The 21,214-nt window shown below is 47.3% G+C and overlaps 1 protein-coding gene across 6 annotated transcripts in view; it reads left to right on the forward strand.

Moving 5' to 3' along the window:
- OSBP2 (oxysterol binding protein 2) overlaps window positions 1–21,214 on the forward strand; it is a 228,006-nt gene that overhangs the window by 42,120 nt on the left and 164,672 nt on the right. For 5 of the 6 annotated variants that reach the window (XM_034948707.4, XM_055105751.2, XM_063603399.1 and 2 more), the window contains exon 2: window positions 5,636–5,844. The exons of the other annotated variant lie outside the window; for it this stretch is intronic. In XM_034948707.4, coding sequence (XP_034804598.2) covers window positions 5,636–5,844 — 209 coding nt within the window. The remainder of the gene's footprint in view (window positions 1–5,635; window positions 5,845–21,214) is intronic. 6 annotated transcript variants of the gene reach the window in all.

A 21,214-nucleotide genomic window follows, 5' to 3' on the forward strand; every position in this document is an offset into this window, starting at 1 on the left:
TCTTCCTCTTCCTCTTCCTCTTCCTCTTCCTCTCCTTCTCCTTCTCCTTCTCCTTCTCCTTCTCCTTCTCCTTCTCCTTCTCCTTCTCCTTCTCCTTCTCCTTCTCCTTCTCCTTCTCCTTCTCCTTCTCCTTCTCCTTCTCCTTCTCCTTCTCCTTCTCCTTCTTCTTCTTCTTCTTCTTCTTCTTTTCTTCTTCTTCTTTTCTTCTTCTTCTTCTTTTTCGAGACAGAGTCTCATCTCGCTCTGTTGACCAGTTGACCAGGCTGGAGTGCAGTGGCACGATCTCGTCTCACTGCAACCTCCATCTCCCAAGTTTGAGCAGTTCTTGTGCCTCAGCCTCCCGAGTAGCTGGGAATACAGGTGTGCACCACCATGCCCAGCTAATTTTTGGTATTTTTAAAAAATTATTATTTATTTATTTATTTTGAGTCAGAGTCTCGCTCTGTTGCCCAGACTGGAGTGTGGTGGCACGATCTCAGCTCACTGCAACATCTGCCTCCCAGGTTCAAGTGATTTTCATGCCTCAGCCTCCCGAGTAGCTGGAATTACAGCTACACACCACCATGCCCAGCTAATTTTTGTATTTTTAGTGGAGATGGGGTTTCACCATGTTGTCCAGGCTGGTCTTGAACTCCTGACCTCAAGAGATCCACCCACCTCGGCCTCCCAAAGTGCTGGGATTACAGGTGTGAGCCACGGTCCCTGGCCTGAAGTGATTCATCTTCTAAGCATTGAATTCATTGGCTTCTTTATTAGCATTGGTTTTCTTCACAGGTTTTGAATTTTGGTTTTCAGGCTCATCTCAACTGGGAGGTCTTCCCTCCCTCGCTCCCTCAGCCTCACCCACTCTTCTTTGTCTAGTGATTTTTAAAATGCCTTTACTTAGTCCCCTGGAGAGTCCCGTCTAGAACCAGATCCTATGATGGGGGCTTGGGGCTTCTGCCCTTGAGTGACATTGGGAATATCTCCCATCCAATCCCTGACCCTGGAGGCGGATGAGTTCAGGTTCTGGCTACAAGACTTTGCTATCAGCTGTGACCCTGAGAAGGTGATAGCAGCATTAAATTGTTAAAATTTTGAAATAACTTAGATTTACAGAAAAGTTAGAAAAATAGTGCAGACAGTTCCTATGTACTCTTCGCTTAGCTCCCCTTAGTGTTAACATCTTACCTCACCAAAGTAGAATTCTCAAAACTAGAAAACTAACGTCATTATAATACTATTAACTAAACTCCAAACATTATTCAAATTCCATTAGTCTCTTTTTTTCTATTTTATAATTCAATCCAATATTCTGTATTGCATTTAGTGATTTTTCTGTGTCCATAATTTCATCTACTTTTGTTCAGGAATATCTGTCCTCTTTCCCCCATTTATTTAGTTAATGGGTTATAATCCGGTATGATCACTGCTGGGTAACTTCTAGTCCAGCCCTGATTTCATGCAGTGGCCTGGCTGCCATCTCCCACCCTGCACAAGTCACTTTGATTCTCCATTTTTCCACAGGAACTTCTGGAACTCTTTTTTTTTGAGATGGAGTCTCGCTCTGTTGCCCAGGCTGGAGTGCAATGGTGCAATCTCGGCTCACTGCACCCTCCGCCTCCTGGATTCAAGTGATTCTCCTGCCTCAGCCTCCTGAATGGCTGGGATTACAGGCGTGCATCACCACACCCGGCTAATTTTTCTATTATTAGTAGAGATGGGATTTCACCATGTTGGCCAGGCTGGTCTCAAACTCCTGACTTCAGGTGATCCTGCAGCCTCAGCCTCCCAAAGTGCGCCCGGCCGTTTTTTTTTTTTTTTTTTTTTTTTAAAGACAGGGTCTCACTCTGTCACTCAGGCTGGAATGCAGTGGCATGATTATGGCTCACTGCAGCCTCTACTTCCTGGGCCCAAGCAATCCTCTCATCTCAGCTCCTGAGTAGCTGGGACTACAGGCGCACACCACCTCACTTGGCTAATTAAAAAAAATTTTTTTTTGTAGAAATGGGGGTCTTCCTATGTTGCCCATGCTGGTCTTGAACTCCTGGCTTCAAGTGATCCTCCCACCTTGGCCTCCTAAATTGCTGAGATTACAGGTGTGAGCCACCACGCCCAACCTAACTTCAAGAACTCTTGACCATCTCTGTTTCTTTCCTGATTTTAGGCCCACAATGTTCACTGTCTTAGTTTTAGGATGAGACTCTAAATCTTTTTTTTTTTTGAGATGGAGTCTCGCTCTGTTGCCCAGGCTGGAGTGCAGTGGCACGATCTCAGCTCACCACAACCTCCGCCTCCAGGATTCAAGCGATTGTCCTGCCTCAGCCTCCTGAGTAGCTGGGACTACAGGCATGCAACCACCATGCCTGGCTAATTTTTGTATTTTTAGTAGAGACGGGGTTTCACTATGTTGGCCAGGCTGGTCTCAAACTCCTGACCTCGTGATCCACCTGCCTCGGCCTCCCAAAGTGCTGGGATTACAGGCGTGAGCCACCGTGCACGGCTGAGACTCTAAATCCTTAACGTAGCCTGCAAGGTACTGAATTTAGTCCCTGCCTGATTTTCTTTTCCTTTTTTTTTTTTTCAACTCCAGAAATATGCTTACCCACCTGCCTGATTTTTTTGCTTCATTTTTCTCTCATTTGCTCTCTTGTTGTTGGCACTCTGGCCAAAGGACCTTTCTTTCTATTCCTTGGAAGCTGAGAACTGCTCCTCACCTGGTGGTCTTTGCCCCTGGTGCTCTCTCTGTCCGGAACACTGCCCATCCCCCTCTTATTTCTGAGCTAAGCCATAATGTCATTTTTGGTGAGTCACTACACTTACACCTGAACAACTTCTAGCCTAAAATGTCCTTAAATCTAAAAGTGTCAGGCTCCCAACAGGCATGCCCAGCTTTGCCAGTTTTCTAAATTAGAGTGACTATCCTTCAAACAAAAGATACCAGCAGCTAAGAGTTGGGTTTTCCTTCAGCTACACGTCATCTTCTCTAAGGAATGTGCCCAAAGCACAAGGGAATTGGAAAAGACAATCGCTGTTCAAAAAAAAACAAATGTCTTTTTTTTTTTTTTTCTTTGAGATGGAGTTTCGCTCTTGTTGCCCTGGCTGGAGTGCAATGGTGCAATCTTGTCTCATTGCAACCTCCGCCTCCCAGGTTCAAGTGATTCTCCTGCCTCAGCCATCCGAGTAACTGGGACTACAGGTACCCGCCACCGTGCCCGGCTAATTTTTGTATTTTTCAGTAGAGACGGGGTTTCACCATGTTAGCCAGGCTGGTCACAATCTCCTGACCTCAAGTGATCCACCTGCCTCCTCCTCCCAAAGTGCTGGGATTACAGGCGTGAGCCACTGCGCCCAGCTGACAAATGTCTGATTGAGTGTCGCGTCATTTGACTTTAGAACTGATAGAAGAATCAAAAAAATGACAGATGATGAACAGCCAGGGAAAATAAATGAGCATTAAAAGGTAGCAGAAAATTACCAAATGAGCTCCTGCCACTGGCAGTATTAAATGCTGGCCAATCACTCTTCCTTTTCTAACACCCTTCATGGGAAAAGATTTATTATGTCGTAGGGGTTCTGAATTTCCTTCAAGTGTCTGAGGAGTGAGTTAGATCCAGTCATGATAGTTGGATCTCCATTTTCTGACATTGATTGTAATTGGAAATGGCATACACTTTAGTCACCTACCCTCCCCTTATTTTGATACCATTAGCTCCATCATCTTGTAAGTCCCTTGTCATGAGGTTGCACTATGTTTGCCCAGCCAATGCCTTCAACTAATCCATGTAGAGCCAGAGAATGGGACATCCTTGCTCTATAGATCTCATGATAGAACAAAAGGACAGCATCGGGGAGACACTGGCCCCAGGTGCCTCCCAGCAGGAGATGCCTCTACGTCTGCCCCCTCAGGCTCTGGGCCTCCAATTTCAGTTTTAATGGCAGGATCCCAACCTGCTCCAACTCTGTAGTTCTTTTTTTTGTTTGTTTTGAGACAGAGTCTCGCTCTGTCACCCAGGCTGGAGTGCAGTGGCACCATTTTGGCTCACTGCAACCTCCGCCTCCCGGGTTCAAGTGATTCTCCTGCCCCAGCCTCCCAAGTAGCTGGGACTACAGGTGCACGCTACCATGCCCGGCTAATTTTTGTATTTTTGTAAACGCCCAAGGGGTTCACTTTGCCTGCTGCCTAGACAGAGGCGATTCATGAAAACAGGGGAATGCAATAGAGAAAGAGTAATTCACACAGAGTCTGCTGTGCGGGAGATGGGAGTTTTATTATTATTCAAATCAGTCTCCCTGAGCATTCAGGGAGCAGAGTTTTTGTTTTGTTTTGTTTTGTTTGTTTGTTTGTGTTTGAGACAGAGTCTCGCTCTGTAGCCCAGGCTGGAGTGCAGTGGCGTGATCTTGGCTCACGGCAACCTCTGCCTCCCCGGTCCTGGTTTAAGCAATTCTCCTGCCTCAGCCTCCCGAGTAGCTGGGATTACAGGCAAGAGCCACCATGCCCAGCTAATTTTTGTATTTTTAGTAGAGACGGGATTTCACCATGTTGGCCAGCTCGTCTTGAACTCCTGACCTCGGGTGATCTGCCCATCTCGGCCTCCCAAAGTGCTGGGATTAAAGGTGTGAGCCACCGCGCCTGGCCAAGGGGAGCAGAGTTTTTAAGGATAACTTGGAGGGTGGTGGGGGAACCAGTAAGCCAGGAGTGCTGATTGGTCAGGGATGAAATTACAGGGAATCGAAGCTGTCTTCTTGTACTGAGTCAGCTCCTAGGTGGGGGCCACAAGATCAGACGAGCCAGTTTATCAATGTGGGTGGTTCCAGCTGATCCATCAAGTGCAGGGTTTGCAAAATATCTCAAGCACTGTTCTTAGGAGCAGTTTAGGGAGGGTCAGAATCTTATAGCCTCCAAATGCATGACTCCTAAACCATAATTTCTAATCCTGTGGCTAATGTTACTCTAGTCCCTAGGCAAGAAGGAGGTCTGCTTCGGGAAAGGGCTGTTCCCATCTTTGTTTAAACTATAAACTACAAATTAAGTTTCTTTCAAAGTTAATTCAGCCTATGCCCAGGAATGAACAAAGACAGCTTGGAGGTTAGAAGCAAGATGGAGTCAGTTAAGTTAGATCTCTTTCACTCTCAGTCATAATTTTGCAAAGGCAGTTTCATTTTTAGTAGAGACAGGGTTTCACCGTGTTGGCTCATGACCTCAAGTGATCTGCCCTCCTTGGTCTCCCAAAGTGCTGAGATTACAGGTGTGAGCCACCGCACCTGGCCCCAACTCCATGGTTCTAAGACTTAAAGGAAAGAGTTTAGCATAGAGTCCGAAGGCTGATCTGTCTTGAGAGACCCTGGGCAGTCATTCTGCCATTTCCTGGTGTCTGCAAGGCTTTAGACCACACCAGACACTCCCTGCACACGTGGCACCAATGCAGGCTCCCGTCCCTCTGCCATTCCCCACAGAGAGCAGTCGTGGCCTTAGAGTCCCCCTCAACCAAGCCACGACCAGGCAGTTCCAATAGGCATCATCTCCCAACTTTGACTCCAGGGCCTCTCCCAGCTCTGAGGGTCTGAGATTCTGAGGATTTGCCTGGAGGGTTTCTTTAGTCTGGAGCCATTGAGATTAGGAGCCTCACCCCATTCCTTCTCTTACATCCTACAGAAATCAGGGTGAAATGGCCCACACGTGCCGTGGAACCATCAACCTGTCCACCGCGCACATTGACACGGAGGACTCTTGTGGTATCTTGCTGACCAGTGGGGCCAGGAGCTACCACCTCAAGGCCAGCTCAGAGGTGGACCGGCAGCAGTGGATCACCGCCCTGGAGCTGGCCAAGGCCAAGGCTGTCCGCGTGATGAACACTCATTCAGGTAGTGAGCACTTGGGACAGCGGGTGTGTATATGGTGGTGTCATGAGTCTGGAGGAAGTGGGAATTGCAAGCGACTGGTGGGCAGTGGTGGCCAGGAGACCCAGGCCAGCGTGGATCAATCTGGAAGGTCAAGGTGCGTGCATGTTCTGTGCATCGTCAGCAGTGAGAGACTCAGCCATTCTGTCTGGCGAGCAGTTCTTGGCATGGAAATGTTTTTGGTGGGCAGGAGCTGTGTGTGCCTTTCTTTGGGCTAGTCAGGACTTCAGCAGACCCTTCAGATGCTGCAGTGGGTTAGGTCCAGAAGCAGCAGTCAGTCTGTGCCTCAAGCCAGCCTTTTCCCCAGGTTCCTCCATCGTGGAGAGTGAAACCATTTAGCCAGAGCTGCTGTCTTTGCCTATTAGGGAAGCCCGCTCAGATGTCCTGAGCAAGACATTTTGTTTCTTACTTTATAAATTTATTTTATTTTTGAGATAGAGTCTCACTCTGTCGCCCAGGCTGGATCAGTGGCATGATCTCGGCTCACTGCAACCTCTGCCTTCCGTGTTTAAGCAATTATCCTGCCTTAGCCTCCCAAGTAGCTGGGATTATAGGCGCACACCACCATGCCCAGCTAATTTTTGTATTTTTAATACAGACAGGGTTTCATCACGTTGGCCAGGCTGGTCTCAAACTCCTGACCTCACGTGATCCGCCCACTTCAGCCTCCCAAAGTACTGGGATTACAGGCATGAGCCACCGCGCCCGGCCAATAAATTTATTTTTTAAATATGTAATGTTCGGCTGGGTGTGGTGGCACATGCCTGTAATCCCAGCACTTTGGGAGGCTGCGGCAGGTGGATCACGAGGTCAGGAGTTTGAGACCAGCCTAGCCAACATGGTGAAACCCTGTCTCTACTAAAGATACAAAAAATTGGCTGGGCGTGGTGGTGCGTGCCTGTAATCCCAGCTACTCCGGAGGCTGAGGCAGGAGAATCACTTGAACCCAGGAGGCGGAGGTTGCAGTGAGCCAAGATTGCACCAGGGTGAGACTCTGTCTCAAAAAAAAAAAAAAAAGGAATATTTTAACGTGACTCATAAACCAACAGCTTCTAAATCCTACACAGTGAGGTCTTGTCTTTGACTCCTGGTTCCCAGTCACTCACCCCATTCTCCTACCCAGAGGCAGCCAGAGATACTTGTATCTTTACATGTATATTCAAATAGGTACTTATTTCAAAATAACTGCATTCACTGCCTTCTTTATTTTCCATTTAGCAATATGTCTTGGAAATTTTCCCTGTCAATATGTAAAAAGCCTCCTCCTTGTTCTTACAACAGTGTAGTATTTCATTGTATGGGTGGACTATAGTTTATTTAACCTATAGTTTGTTGGTGAGCATTTGGGTTGTTTTCCTTATTTTGTTGTGACATACTGTGCTGCCATGAGTAACCTTGCAAGTACTTCATTTCATGCACATGTGAGTATAAATGAAATTTATGTTACAGGAAGCCGGCTTGCTGGGTCAGTGGGCGCGTACATTTGTAATTCTTCAAGGTATTGTCAAACTGCCTTCCACAGGGGTTGTGCCATGGAATGTTAACAGGAGTGTGTGAGGACACACACCTCCCACAGCCCTGCCTGCCCAAAGCTACAGTAAATGTTTCTGATGGTTGAAAAATGTGTCTACACATGCAACTGTGATCCTTCTGAAGTCATTAGTGGAATGGTGTATTCCACAGACCTATGTGTTTGTCTGGGGAGGCAGGGCTCCAGGTGAGAAGGGGCCACAGCCCCTGCTCTCCCAGACTGTCTTGGAGACTGGGTGGGGAGATGGTGAGTCCTGTGGAAGGAGCTCCAGCATTTGGCAGGATGAGAGCTAGTGATGTTGGTCCTTATGCCCCATCCCTGTCTCCCATGTTGGGGTCTGTCTTCCAGCTCTAGGGTCTCAGTGAGTATTAAAGGGCACTGAAAACCAGTCTGGCTTTCTCTTTTGTCTCACTCATTTGGAGCATGGGTCACCTGCTTGGTGACTGTTCTCCCTGAGGTGTCAGCACTCATGTAGCTCTCATGTGTCAGCAATGATGCTGAGCTTGACGGCGGTCCCCCGGGTACCACTCCATCACCCAGTGAAGGAGGCAGGTGGGACCATCTCAGACATGGGCTGTGTTGGGACCCCCAGAAGGACCCGTGGTCTCAGTTTGTATGCCTGTGGGAAGCCACTGTGGCAAAATCTGTGGCTGCTGGCACAGCTGGGCTCAGGGCACTCACACTGGCCAAGTGAGGATGCTAACTAGAGATCTAGCTTCCTCTCCCTGGTTTCGCTTTTCTAAGTATAAATAAATAAATAAATGATAAATTGCCTTATTTTTTAGGAACTTCTTGAAAATAATGCAGCAGGTGGCAGTCATGGGATTAGTCATCCGGCAACAGTTTTCCTACGACAGCCAGTGCGAGGGGTTTCTTTTGCAGTTGGCAGGGTGGGGGGGTGAGGGCGGGGAGGAAGGAAGTGCTTGTTAACTCAGCTGGGCAGTGCTAGAGACTGCTGCCCAGACTTCATCTAGGGGAGAAGGGGACCCCTGAGGGAGTAACCTTAGGCTCAGCTTCCTTCATTGTATGAGATGCAGCACAAGTGCCAAGAGGGCAGCCTTCTGGGCAAGGGCACAGGACAGAGACAAATGTCCAGGTACCACTCAAGGTAGGATTCCTCTCCTGTTGGCTTTTTGAAGCATGAATGAACCATGTATGTGAAGGAAAAGCCTTCAGACGGCTATTCTGTGTTTATGGAAAGATTGGGACCACCTGATTATGTCTTGGAAAATAGCCCTTTTGATGGCCTTCTGTTAAAGGCAAGGTCCTCCTCTCTAAGCTCTCAGGCTGATGTGAGAGAGTTGTGGTTTGTAACTTTTTGCCTGTCTTGGAGTCAGCTTGGGGCAGCCTTGAATGAGAGAAGATGGCCTAATGTCGCTCTCCTTGGGCCTGGCTGATGGTGGCCAGCTGGGTCAAGGACACAGATAGCACTTTAGGCAGGCCACTGTGGGTTATCCTGGGGCCTGTTTTCTTCTCCTGAACTGAGAACCCTGTCTCATCCTGCTGGAAGCCTACTTCCTACTTCTGCTTATCTCTTGAAATCACCTGCTACTCCCCAGCTCTTTTGCCATGCCCTAATCTAAGTACAATCCCCTCCTATCTGGATGTCTATCAGGAGTTTGAGACCACCCTGGCCAACATGGTGAAACCCCATCTCTGCTAAAAATACAAAAATTAGCTGAGTGTGGTGGCGCGTGCCTGTAGTCCTAGCTACTTGGGAGGCTGAGGCAGGAGAATCGCTTGAACCCTGGAGGCAGAGGTTGCTGTGAGCCAAGATCGCGCCACTGCACTCCAGCCTGGGCAACAGAGTGAGACTCTGTCTCAAAACAAACAAACAAACAAACAAATAAATCAACTCTTAGGTGCTATAAACCAACTAGACTTAGCAGACATATACAAAACACTCCACTCAACAACAGCAGATTATAATTTCTTTTCAAGTACACATGGAACATTTTTCAGGATAGACCATATGTTAGGCCACAAAACAAGTCTCAATAAATTTAAAAAATATTGAGATTATATGAAGTATCTTTTCTGACCACAGTGGAATGAAGGTAGGAATCAATAACAGAGGTAACACTAGAAAATGCATGGAAGTTAAACAACATACTCTTAAACAATGAGTGGATCAAAGATGAAATCACAAGGGAAATTCGAAAATACATTGAGATAAATGAAAACAAGAACACAGTTTACCAAAATTTTGGAATACGCAAAAGCAGTGCCCAGAGAGAAATGTATAGCTCTATCTAATCCTCATTTGTGTGCCAGAAAAAAATACAAAAAAAAAAAATTATAGCTCTAAAAGTATATGTTAAAAAAGAAGGAAAATGAATCTGAAATGAAAAACCAAACTTTATACCCGAAGGAAGCAGGTAAAGAACAAACTAAACTCAAAGCTAGCAGAGGGAAGGAAACAATAAAGATTAAAGTTGGGCTGGGCGTGGTGGCTCACGCCTGTAATCCCAGCACTTTGGGAGGCCAAGGTGGGCAGATCACCTGAGGTCAGGAGTTTGAGACCAGCCTGGCCAACATGCTTAAGCCCCATTTCTACTAAAAAAATTTAAAAATTAAATTAGCCAGATGTGGTAGCAGACGCCTGTAATTCCAGCTACTCAAGAGGCTGAGGCAGAAGAATCACTTGAACCGGGGAGGCAGAGGTTGCAGCAAGCTGAGATCATGCCACTGCGCTCCAGCCTGGGCAACAGAGCGAGACTCTGTCTCAAAAAAAAAAAAAAAAAATTAGAGTTAGAGTAAATGAAATAGAGAATAGAAAAACCAATAGAGAGAATGAATGAAAGCAAAAGTTGGTTCTTTGAAAAGACTGACGTAGTTGGTAAACCTTTAGCTAGACTAAGAAAAAAAGAGAAGACTCAAATTACTGAAATCAGAAATGAAAGTGGGAACATTACTAATGACCTTACAGAAATGAAAAGGGTTATAAGAACAGGATGAAAAGGATTATAATGAACAGTTTATGCCAACAAATTAGATAACCTGGATGCAAATGGACAAACTCTTAGAAACACTCAAATTACAAAAACTGAGTAAAGAAGAAATAAAATATCTTAGCAGACCTACAATGAAGAGGTCATTGAATCTGTAATCAAAGATCGTGAAACTAAGGCAAGTCCAAGACCAGATGGCTTAATTGGGTGAATTCTACCAAACATTTAAAGAACTTGCAAGGCTGGGCCTGGTGGGTCACGTCTGTAATTCCAGCACTTTGGGAGGCCTAGGAGGGAGGATCAACTGAGCCCAGGAGTTTAACACTAACCTGGGCAACATAGTGAGACCCTTTCTTTACAAAAATTTGAAAAATGAAAACTAGCCAGGCATGATAGCACATGCCTGTAGTCCCAGCTACTTCAGAGCCTGAGGTGGGAGGATTGCTTGACCCCCAGAGGTTGAGGCTGCAGTGAGCCATGATTTCACCACTGCACTTCAGCCTGAGCAGTGGAGTGAGATCCTGTCTCAAAAAAAAAAAAAAATTATACCAATTCTTCTTAAATTTTTTCCAAAAAATTGAAGAGGATGAAACACTTTTTTTTTTTTTTCTTTTGAGATGGAGTTTCGCTCTTGTTGCCTAAACTGGAGTGCAGTGGTGCAATCTCGGCTCATTGCAACCTTCGCCTCCCAGGTTCAAGCGATTCTCCTGCCTCAGCCTCCCGAGTAGCTGGGATTACAGGCACCTACCACCACACCCGGCTAATTTTTTTGTATTTTTAGTAGAAACGGAGTTTCACCATGTTAGCCAGGCTGGTCTTGAACTCCTGACCTCAGATGATCCGCCTGCCTTGGCCTCCCAAAGTGCTGGGATTACAGGCACGAGCCACTATGCCCAGCCCGAGGATGAAACACTTAATAACTAGTTTTATGAGGCCAGCCCTGATACCTAAGCCAAACAAAGACATCACAAGAAAAGAAAAGTATAAACCATTATCCTTTATGAATATAGCTGCAAAATCCCTCAACAAAATACTGGCAAACAAAATCCATTAGAGTATTTAAAGGACTATACACCATGACCAAGTGGGACTTACCCCAGGAGTGGAAGGGTAGTTCAACAACAACCAAAAAACAAACAATGTAGTACATCAATTTGACTGAAGGTGAAAAAAGCCACATGTGGCCCTCTCAACTGACACAGAAAAACTATCTGACAAATATTCAACACCCTTTCATGATGAACACACTCAGCAAGCTAGGAATAGAACAGGTAAATCCATAGTGATAGAAAGCAGACTAGTGGTTTGTAGGAACTCCTAGTTCCTACAGGGGAGATGGGAAGTGACAGCTTAAAGGGTACGGGGTTTCTTTTTGGGGTGATGAGAATATTATGTAACTAGACAGAGGTGGTGGTTGCACATTATGAATGTACTAAATATCACTTTAAAATGGGCCAGACATGGTGGCACACGCCTGTAATTCCAACACTTTGGGAGGCTGAGGCAAGAGGATTGCTTGAGCCCATAAGTTTGAGGTTGCACTGAACCACGTTCATGCCACTGTACTCCAGCCTGGGTAACAGAGCAATGCCTTGTCCCCAAAAATAATAATAATAAAAATAAAATGATTCAAATGGTAAACATTATGTATGTTTACATCCACACACACATATAAAATTATCTTAAGTGGCTTGCTAGTGGTCGTTGGGTAAAATCCAAGCTCTTCCTCACATTGGCGGTGCGGTAAGGCCCCGTGTGATCAGGCCCCTGCTGGCAGCCTCCTTTCCTCCTCTTCCTTGCCCCACCCACTGGGCTCAGCTCTGCTTCAGGGCCTTTGTACTTCCTGGTCTCTCTGCCTAGAACACATCTGACTGGTGTCCCATCTTCGGAGCTCAGCCTAATGTCACCTCGAAGTACTTTAAGCTGTTCCTCTCTCTTGAGACATCTCCATTATAGCACCCTGGATATTTTCTTCACTGCCATCTGCAGTTATTTTTATTTTTATTTATTTATATTTTGAGGTGGAGTCTTGCTCTGTCACCCAGGCTGGAGTGCAGTGGTATGATCTTGGCTCACTGCAACCTCCATCTCCTGGGTTCAAGTGATTCTCCTGCCTCAGTCTGTAGCTGGGACTGCAGGCACCCACCACCACACCCAGCTAATTTTTGTATTTTTAGTAGAGGCAGGGTTTTACCATGTTGGGCAGGCTGGTCTCGAACTCCTGACCTCAAATGATCCACCCACCCCTGCCTCCCAAAGTGCTGGGATTACAGCCATGAGCCACCACACCCAGCCTATTTTTATTTATTTATTTATTTTAAGATGGAGTCCACTCTGTCACCCAGGCTGGAGTGCAGTGGCGCGATCTTGGCTCACTGCATGCAACCTCCACCTCCTGAGGCCGGTCTTGAACTCCTGACCTCAGGTGATCCGCCTGCCTCAGCCTCCCAAAGTGCTGGGATTACAGGTGTGACCCACTGCACCCGGCCTAAACTAAAAAACTTCTAAGACCCCCGAACCATTTAAATTGTTTATTGTTCATCTCCTCAATAGAACCTAAGTTCCTTGAGGGCAGAGAGAGCCTGTATGTCTTGTTTTCATGGTGACCTCAAGGCCAGACACTAAGTTTGTTACTGGGGTTGGTGCCTAGCAAGGGTCTGTTGTGGGGCCAGTGTGCCATGACACCCTTGGCAGCACCAGCAGTGTCCTTGCAGAAGAAGACTGTGGTGTTGCGGTTCCTTTCTACCTATTGTCACCAGAAAAGGGGTCTGGTCCCAGATCCCAAGAGTGGGTTCTTGAATCTGTTGCAGGAAAGAAATCAAGGCAAGTCACAGAGTGAAGTTAAGATCACTTATTAGAGACTACTCAATTACAGAGTAGGGCATCCTCAGAAAGCAAAAGGAGCAATGCGCTACCAGGTTGTTAAGAATTGTGTATTTAGGCCAGACATGGTGGCTCATGCCTGTAATCCCAGCACTTTGGGAGGCCAAGGCAGGTGGATCACCTTAGGTCAGGAGTTCGAGATCAGCGTGGCCAACATGGTGAAACCCCGTCTGTAATAAAAATACAAAAATTAGCTGGGCATAGTAGCGCACGCCTGTAATCCCAGCTAGTTGGGAGGCCGAGGCAGGAGAATTGCTTGAACCTGGGAGGTGGAAGTTGCAGTGAGCCGAGATTGTGTCACTGCACTCCAGCCTGAGTGAGACAGAGCGAGACTCTGTCTACAAACAAACAAACAAACAAACAAACAAAAAAGAATCGTGTATTTATTACAAAGGCTGGTGATTAACTAGTGGCAGGCTATTAGTATTGTTACTTTCCTATTGTTGCTAATTCTTGATTTTAGCAAGAATTTATGAGTGTACTATTATTTTTAAATCAAAACCTACTCTTAAACTAAGAATGCTTTTGTGTTTTTAAAGTACTGGGACATTTCCATAAGTTCTGAGTCTTTAGTTGGTTAATATCATTAGCTCATTCTCTTAACCATAAACATGTGACCAGGAGTGCCCAGCCTCCTGGGAATGTAACCCAGCAGGTTTGGCTTTATCTTGGCTTTATTCAAGATGGAGTCACTCTGGTTAGGATGCTTCTGACACTGTCACCACTGGAACAAATGAACTTGTGACATTTGGCCGGAGAAAGGAAGACCAGGCAGAACCTGCTTGAATTGAAAGTTTGAAGAGTCAGGGTGTGCAAATGAAGCCACAGACTCGTTTCTAATTTTGTTTGTTTTTTATTTTTGAGATGGAGTCTTGCTCTGTCACCCAGACTGGAGTGCAGTGGCGCAATCTTGGCTTACTGCAACCTCCGCCTCCCAGGTTCAAGCAATTCTCCTGCCTCAACCCTCCAAGTATCTGAGATTACAAGCATGCGCCACCATGCCTGGCTGATTTTTGTATTTTTAGTAGAGACGAGGTTTTGCCATGTTAGCCAGGCTGGTCTTGAACTCCTGGCCTCAAGTGATCTGCCCACCTCAGCCTCCCAAAGTGGGAGGATTACAGACGTGAGCCACCACGCCTGGCCACAGACTCGTTTCTAGTGGAACAAGCAGAACCAGGAGTGGAAGCAGTGAGACTGATTTCTGGTTGGTCAAGAACAGAGCACACCAGGAGAGGGAGGGAGAGGTGAGGAACATAGTGAAAGGTCAGAGCCAGAGGGCTGGGCCTGAGGGTCCTCCCAGTGTTTGAGTGCTGTCATTCTGGGCTAAGTTTGCATTTCTCTAACTGTTCCCTTTCCAAATTTGGTAGAATATTCTGTGGCAGTGGGGACAGAACAGTGAGCCCAGGGGCAGATCTGATGCTGGATAAGTCACTGTGTCTCATGGTGCCTCAGCCTCTCGTCTATGGAATGAACAGTTGACCAAACTTCTCCCTAGGCCCAGCTCTGGGGCCTTGGTCAAATCAGTGAATGTTTCTGAGCTCCAGTTCCCTGTCTTTGGCAGTCCTGCTTAGTTGCTGGGAGGATTACACGATGGTAAATGCGAAGTGTGTTGCACTGTGAATGCAACCAATTCCATTCATGCTGGCATTGCTGGTGGGTCATGTGCCCCATGTAAACAAAAAATTAAAATTCGAAGGCCCCCCAACCATCTAACTGGGACTTCCTCCTAGGCCAGGGCACTCTAAAATTTAACCTGAAAGACTGGTTCAGGCAATGATGGGAAGTGGGAATTGGACATGCCTTGTAATACCTCTCTGATGTTAACATCAACACAGACCTTAAGTCTGATAAGAAACATTGGCAATCTATTCTCTCCAAAGCCTGCTACCTGGAGGCTTCATCTGCGTGATAAAACTTTGGTCTCCACAACCTCTTATCCCAACCCAGGTATTCCTTTCTAGTGATAACTCTTTGTTTTTTGTTTTTGTTTTTGTTTTTGAGATGGAGTCTCTATCTGTTGCCCAGGCTAGAGTGCAGTGGCACGATCTCAGCTTACTGCAACCTCTGCCTCCCAGGTTCAAGCAATTCTCCTGCCTCAGCTTTCTGAGTAGTTATTATAGGCATGTGCCACCATGCCTGGCTAATTTTTGTATTTTTAATAGAGTCGGATTTCACCATCTTGACCAGGCTGTTCTTGAACTCCTGACCTCAGGTGATCCACTCATCTCAGTCTCCCAAAGTGCTGGGATTACAGGCGTGAGCCACTGCACCCGGCCTCTATTGATAACTCTTAAAATCAATTGCCAATTAGAAAAAATTTAAATCTACCTGTAACCTGGAAACCCTACCCACTTCAAGTTGTCCCACCTTTCTGGACCAAACCAATGTGTTTCTTAAATGTATTTGATTGAAGTTTCGTGTCTCCCTAAAATGTATAAAATCAAGTTGCACCCCAATCACCTTGGCACATGTTCTCAGGATCTCCTGAGGGCTGTGCCAGGGGCCATGGTCACTCATATTTGGCTCAGAATAAATCTCTTCAAATATGTATGTGTTGTGTGTGTGTGTATATATACATATGTATATATATATATTTTTTTTCTTTTTTTTTGAGACGGAGTCGCACTCTGTCATCCAGGCTGGAGTGCAGTGGCGCGATCTCGGCTCACTGCAACCCCCATCTCCCAAGTTCAAGCAATTCTCCTGCCTCAGCCTCTCAAGTAGCTGGGATTATAGGTGCCCACCACCACGCCTGGCTAGTTTTTGTATTTTTAGTAGAGACGGGGTTTTGCCATGTTTGCCAGGCTGGTCTCCAATTCCTGACCTGAGGTGATCCTCCTGCCTTGGCCTCCCAAAGTACTGGGATTACAGGCGTGAGCCACCGCGCCCAGCCCTCTTCAAATATTTTACAGAGTTTGACTCTTTTCGTTGACACCCAGCACTCATAAATCATCCGCCCACAGCCGGTGGCAGGAGATGGGGCAGAATCACCCGCAGGAGATTAGGCGCCCAGGGCACTTGAGAGGTGAAAGGAAAAAACTGCTTTTACTGTCTTCAAACAACTTATGTCCAACAACATGTATCTACCCAAAATGAGGCTCAGCAGCCCCCGAGGGATTCACCTCTAGAAAGACATTCACCTTCTGCTCAGGGCAAAGACATGCTGCTTGTGGCTGCAGGAGGGAAAGCCATGGTCATCCTGGGGGAGGCATGCTCACACTTCCCAAAAGAGTACCTGTGTCAGTCACAGAGGGGTCTGCAAGCTGGGACGGTAGCCTTTCCCTGCCAGCCCTTCCTCAGCCGTGGGCCTTCCCTGGAGCCCAGGACCAGGTGTTGGAGCAGAGTGCTGTTCAGCGGCACCCAGCCACCTCTGCTCACTGCAGTAGTGATTCTCTGCCTGTGCACCTAAAATTTGACCTTTTGGGGTTTTCCAGTTTTATATTTATGGCTCGAACTTGCCAGTTGCCTAAAATGAGCTGAAGGAAGGAATACTTATTTCCAGGCCACATATTTTTTCTTTGCTTTGCTTTTTTTTTTTTTTGAGGCAGAGTCTCACTCTGTCATCTAGGCTGGAGTACATTGGCGTGATCTTGGCTCACGGCAACTTCCGCCTCCTGGGTTCAAGCGATTCTCCTGCCTCAGCCTCCTGAGTAGCCTCCGAGTAGTACAGGCACTGCCACCACACCTGGCTAATTTTTGTATTTTTAGTAGAGATAGAGTTTCCCTATGTTTGCCAGGCTGGTCTCAAACTCCTAATCTCAAGTGGTCCACCCACTTTGGCTTCCCAGAGTGCTGGGATTATGGGTGTGAGCCACTGCCTCCGACCTAGGCCACAATATAATTTTTGTCATATAAAAATAATCCCTGGCCAGGTGAGGTGCCTCATGCCTGTAATCCCACACTCTGGGAGGCCAAGGTGGGTGGATCACTTGAGGTCAGGAGTTTGAGACTAGCCTGGCAAACATGGGGGGAAGCCCTATCTCTACTAAAAATACAAAAATTAGCTGGAGGCTGGGCACGGTGGCTCACGCCTGTAATCCCAACACTTTGGGAGGCTGAGGTGGGTGGATCACTTGAGGTCAGGAGTTCAAGACCAGCCTGGGCAACATGGTGAAACCCCGTCTCTACAAAAATAAAAAACTTAGCCGGTCATGGTGGCACACACCTGTAATCCCAGCTACTCAGGAGGCTGAAGCAAGAGAATCACTTGAACCCGGAGGCAGAGGTTACAGTGAGCCGAGATTGCACCACTGCACTCCAGCCTGGTCAGCAGAGCGAGACTCCATCTCAAAAAAAAAAAAAATTAGCTTGGCATGGTGGTGCACAGCTGTAATCCCAGCTACTTGGGAGGCTGAGGCAGGAGAATCACTTGAAACAGGAAGGTGGAGATTGCAGTGAGCGGAGATTGTGCCACTGCACTGTAGCCTGGGTGACAGAGCGAGATTCCATCTCAAAAAATAAAAATAAAAATCCCTGGTAGACTTCTGCATCTTATATGCTCCCATCTTTCAGAGGGAATGAATGCCATTTAAATGGCTTAGTCCTATAAACCAAAAAATATCTGAGGCAATTTCAATCAATTTAGAAGTTTATTTTGCCAAAATTAAGGACTTACACATGACACAGTCTCAGGAGGTCCTGACAACATGTACCCAAGCAGTCTACAGCTTGTTTTTATACATTTTAGGCAGACATAAGACATCAATCAATGCAAGATGTACATTCGTTCAGTCCAGAAAGGCGGGACAGGGGTGCAGAGGGGTGGGTGAGGTTACCAGGTCATAGGTGGATTCAAAGATTTTCCAAATGGCAGTTGGTTGAAAGAGCTTATCTAAAGACCTGTAATCCATACAAGGGAGCATCTGGGTTAAGATAAGGGGTCCTGGAGACCAGGGTTCTTTTTTTTTTTTTTTTTTTTGAGACAGAGTCTCACTCTGTCGCCCAGGCTGGAGTGCAGTGGCACCATCTCGGCTCACTGCAAGCTCCACCTCCTGGGTTCACGCCATTCTTCTGCCTCAGCCTCCCGAGTAGCTTGGACTACAGGCGCCCACCACCACGCCCAGCTAATTTTTTGTATTTTTAGTAGAGACAAGGTGTTACCCAGGATGGTCTCGATCTCCTGACCTTGTGATCCGCCTGCCTCGGCCTCCCAAAGTGCTAGGATTACAGGCGTGAGCCACTGCGCCGGGCCCAGGGTTCTTATTATGCAGATGAAGCCTCCAAGTAGCAGGCTTCAGAGAGAATAGATTGTAAATGGTTCTCACCAGACTTAAAAAGGTGCCACACTCTTAGTTCTCTCCTGGATCAAGGAAAAGACCTGGAAAAGGAAAGAGATTCTCTAGAGAACATAGACTTTCCCAAGAGACAGATTTGCAGGGCCATTTCAAAATATGTCAAAGAAATGTATTTTCAGGTAAAATACTTTGATCTCTTTTAGGGCCTGCTATTTGTCATGTGATACTATACTAGAGTCAGGCTGGAACTTGGTGTCATTGCTACAAAAAGTCTTAAGATCTCTGCTTTAATGTTAATGCTAGGCAGCTGTGCCTGAATTCCAAAGGGAGGAGGGTACAGAGGCATGTCCAACCCCCACTTCCCATCATGACCCTAGCTACTTTTTTTAGGTTAACTTTGGAATGCCCTTGGCTGAAAGGATGAGCCCATTTACATGGTTGTGGCGCTTCGAATTTTTTTTCAGTTTACAGCCCTATATGAACTCAAACTTCAGGAGCAAGGTGTGGCAGCTCCCACAGAGGTGAGAACCAAGACCCTCTGTGGTTGGAAGGGAGACTTGCATATGGATTAGCACAGTGTAAGGTAGGAGGCCCTCAGTGTCTTGGGGTGGCTGGAGGTGGGGTGTGGGGGTGGGATGTTACTGGTGGGAGGTGAGACTTGAGAAGCTTTGGAATATGGAGATGGAGGTGAGGAGGGCAGGGAAGAGGACTCCAGGTGGTGGGCATGGTTGGAGCAAAAGGGTAGATGTGTTCAGGGACTGTGAGTGTCCTCTGTGGCCTGGGCATCATAGTCAGACTGCAGCATCCCTCAGCCTGGGAGTCACCAGGGGAGGTTCAAGATAACTTGGTGGAGACAGCTCCGTGCTCCTTCCCTTGAAGCTGAGGGTATTGGCCTGGGCAAGATCTGGGACTAGGACCTCCATCTGGCCAGGAAGGTGGTGGATGGGAGGGCTGGACAGGCTCAGTGGCCAGAGTGTAGAAGTCACCTGTCCACTCCAGGCCAAACCGTCTTTGGTCAGCAGCCACCACAGAGCGGGATGATGTGCTTTCCCAAGGATTTTGCATGTGATGGTTTGAACACGGGTTATTTGGCTCCCTCTGAAAAGAGTTAGTATTGGACTTATCCCCAGGAGAAGGGCATATTTGCCTGCAACCCTTCAGGGGGAAACAAACTTTTTCCACATATTTGAAGTTATGAGAGGGATTTGAAAGCAGTGAAGCAAGCATGTCCTGTAGAATGCCCTGGAATTCAGTGGCCTTTTCTCCAGCCAGTTTGGTATTCCTTCCGTTTTGCCTGGTGGCAGCTCTCACATTCCCTTCCACCTGTGTATTTGGGGCTGGATGACACATTGTTCCCTGTGTGGAATTTATTTGTTCTTAATTGTTATGCCCAAATATTGTGTCACATTGATCAAACTCCAAGAAATCAGAGGCACACAGCACTTGAGAGAATTACTCTGAGTCTTTCTTTCTGCTGCTTGGGGAAAAAATAGATTTTCCTTTGAATCTTTTGGCTGGACTTCAGCCAAAAATTGGGCAGACTTTTCCAAGTGCGTGAGAAGATGCTGAAACTCCCTAGAGGTGTTTTCCCTGCACACTCCCTCTGTTTATAGTTCCTGTTTATGTTGACATTGGAAGGCTCCTGTTCTGTGAAAGAAAGCAATGCAATCCTGCAAGGTCACTGAAAGGCAAAATGGTTCTTATGCACTAAAGTGCATGCATATGTCCCTCAGCAGGCTTTGATTGGTGTCCTTGTGTGTCCTGGGGGCTGAGCCAGATGCAGGGAACTCAGAGATGAACAGGCACAGGCTTGGACCTGGCCTTTAAGGAGCTCACTGTTTGGGGCTGAGGAGAGACTCATGTGGGCAGCACAGGTATGCTGGCCCATGCAGAGGAGAGAAGAGCTGTACCTGGGGTGGAGTAGGCACCTCACCGTCTCCCCGTGCCCCTTGGCTTACACCCCACCCTGCTCTGTAGCAAGCTGCCTTACCTTCCCCATGTCCTTTGTGTCACCCCCGAGGGCTCTCCCTTGGCCTCAGGGAAGCCTGTGTGCTGTGCTGTCCTGCCCCGCCGGCCTCATGTTGGGGTCTCCATGTGTGTCTGACTTCTCCACCTGGAGCTCCTCTGCATGGACCTCCTGCTGCTGTGCTGGGGCAGGGGTTGACCTGTCCAGCCCCCTGGCTTCTGGATCAGCTTTGGTCATTGCCTCTTGGGGCTGCCCTTGCCCCATCTCAAAGCCTCCCGTTGCCATATAGCTTTCTGCTGACTACATCTTCCTGTCCCCATCACTGATCTTCAAGCTCATAAAAACTCCACGTCCTTGACCCCTCTGCTTTCTTCCTGTATACCCACTCTTTCTGCTGGGCAGCCTCTCCTCTTTCTTGCTAGGACCCTATCTTCCTGACCTCTTAGCTTTCAGCACACGCATCTCCAACGCCCTAGCCAGGATCAGCTCACTTGTGTCCTCCTGTGGGCACTCCTCAGCTGCTGATGGACAACATCTATAGATCTATAGCTGTGTAGGCCGTGGCCACTAAACAGTCATGCTTTACACCCACTGGGCATGCCAGACCCACAGGGGCGCTTAGAGCAGAGTGGGTGCAGAGCTCTGGGCAGCTGATGGCTGGGACCTCAGATGATGTCCTGGGCCACAGATCAGGAGACTTCCCTGCTGGGCTGGAGATGTACAGGGCCCCATATCACCAGAGAGACCAGAGCTCACCACAGGACCAAGC

Source organism: Pan paniscus, chromosome 23 (assembly GCF_029289425.2).
Source record: "Pan paniscus chromosome 23, NHGRI_mPanPan1-v2.0_pri, whole genome shotgun sequence".
Taxonomy (NCBI): Eukaryota; Metazoa; Chordata; class Mammalia; order Primates; family Hominidae; genus Pan; species Pan paniscus.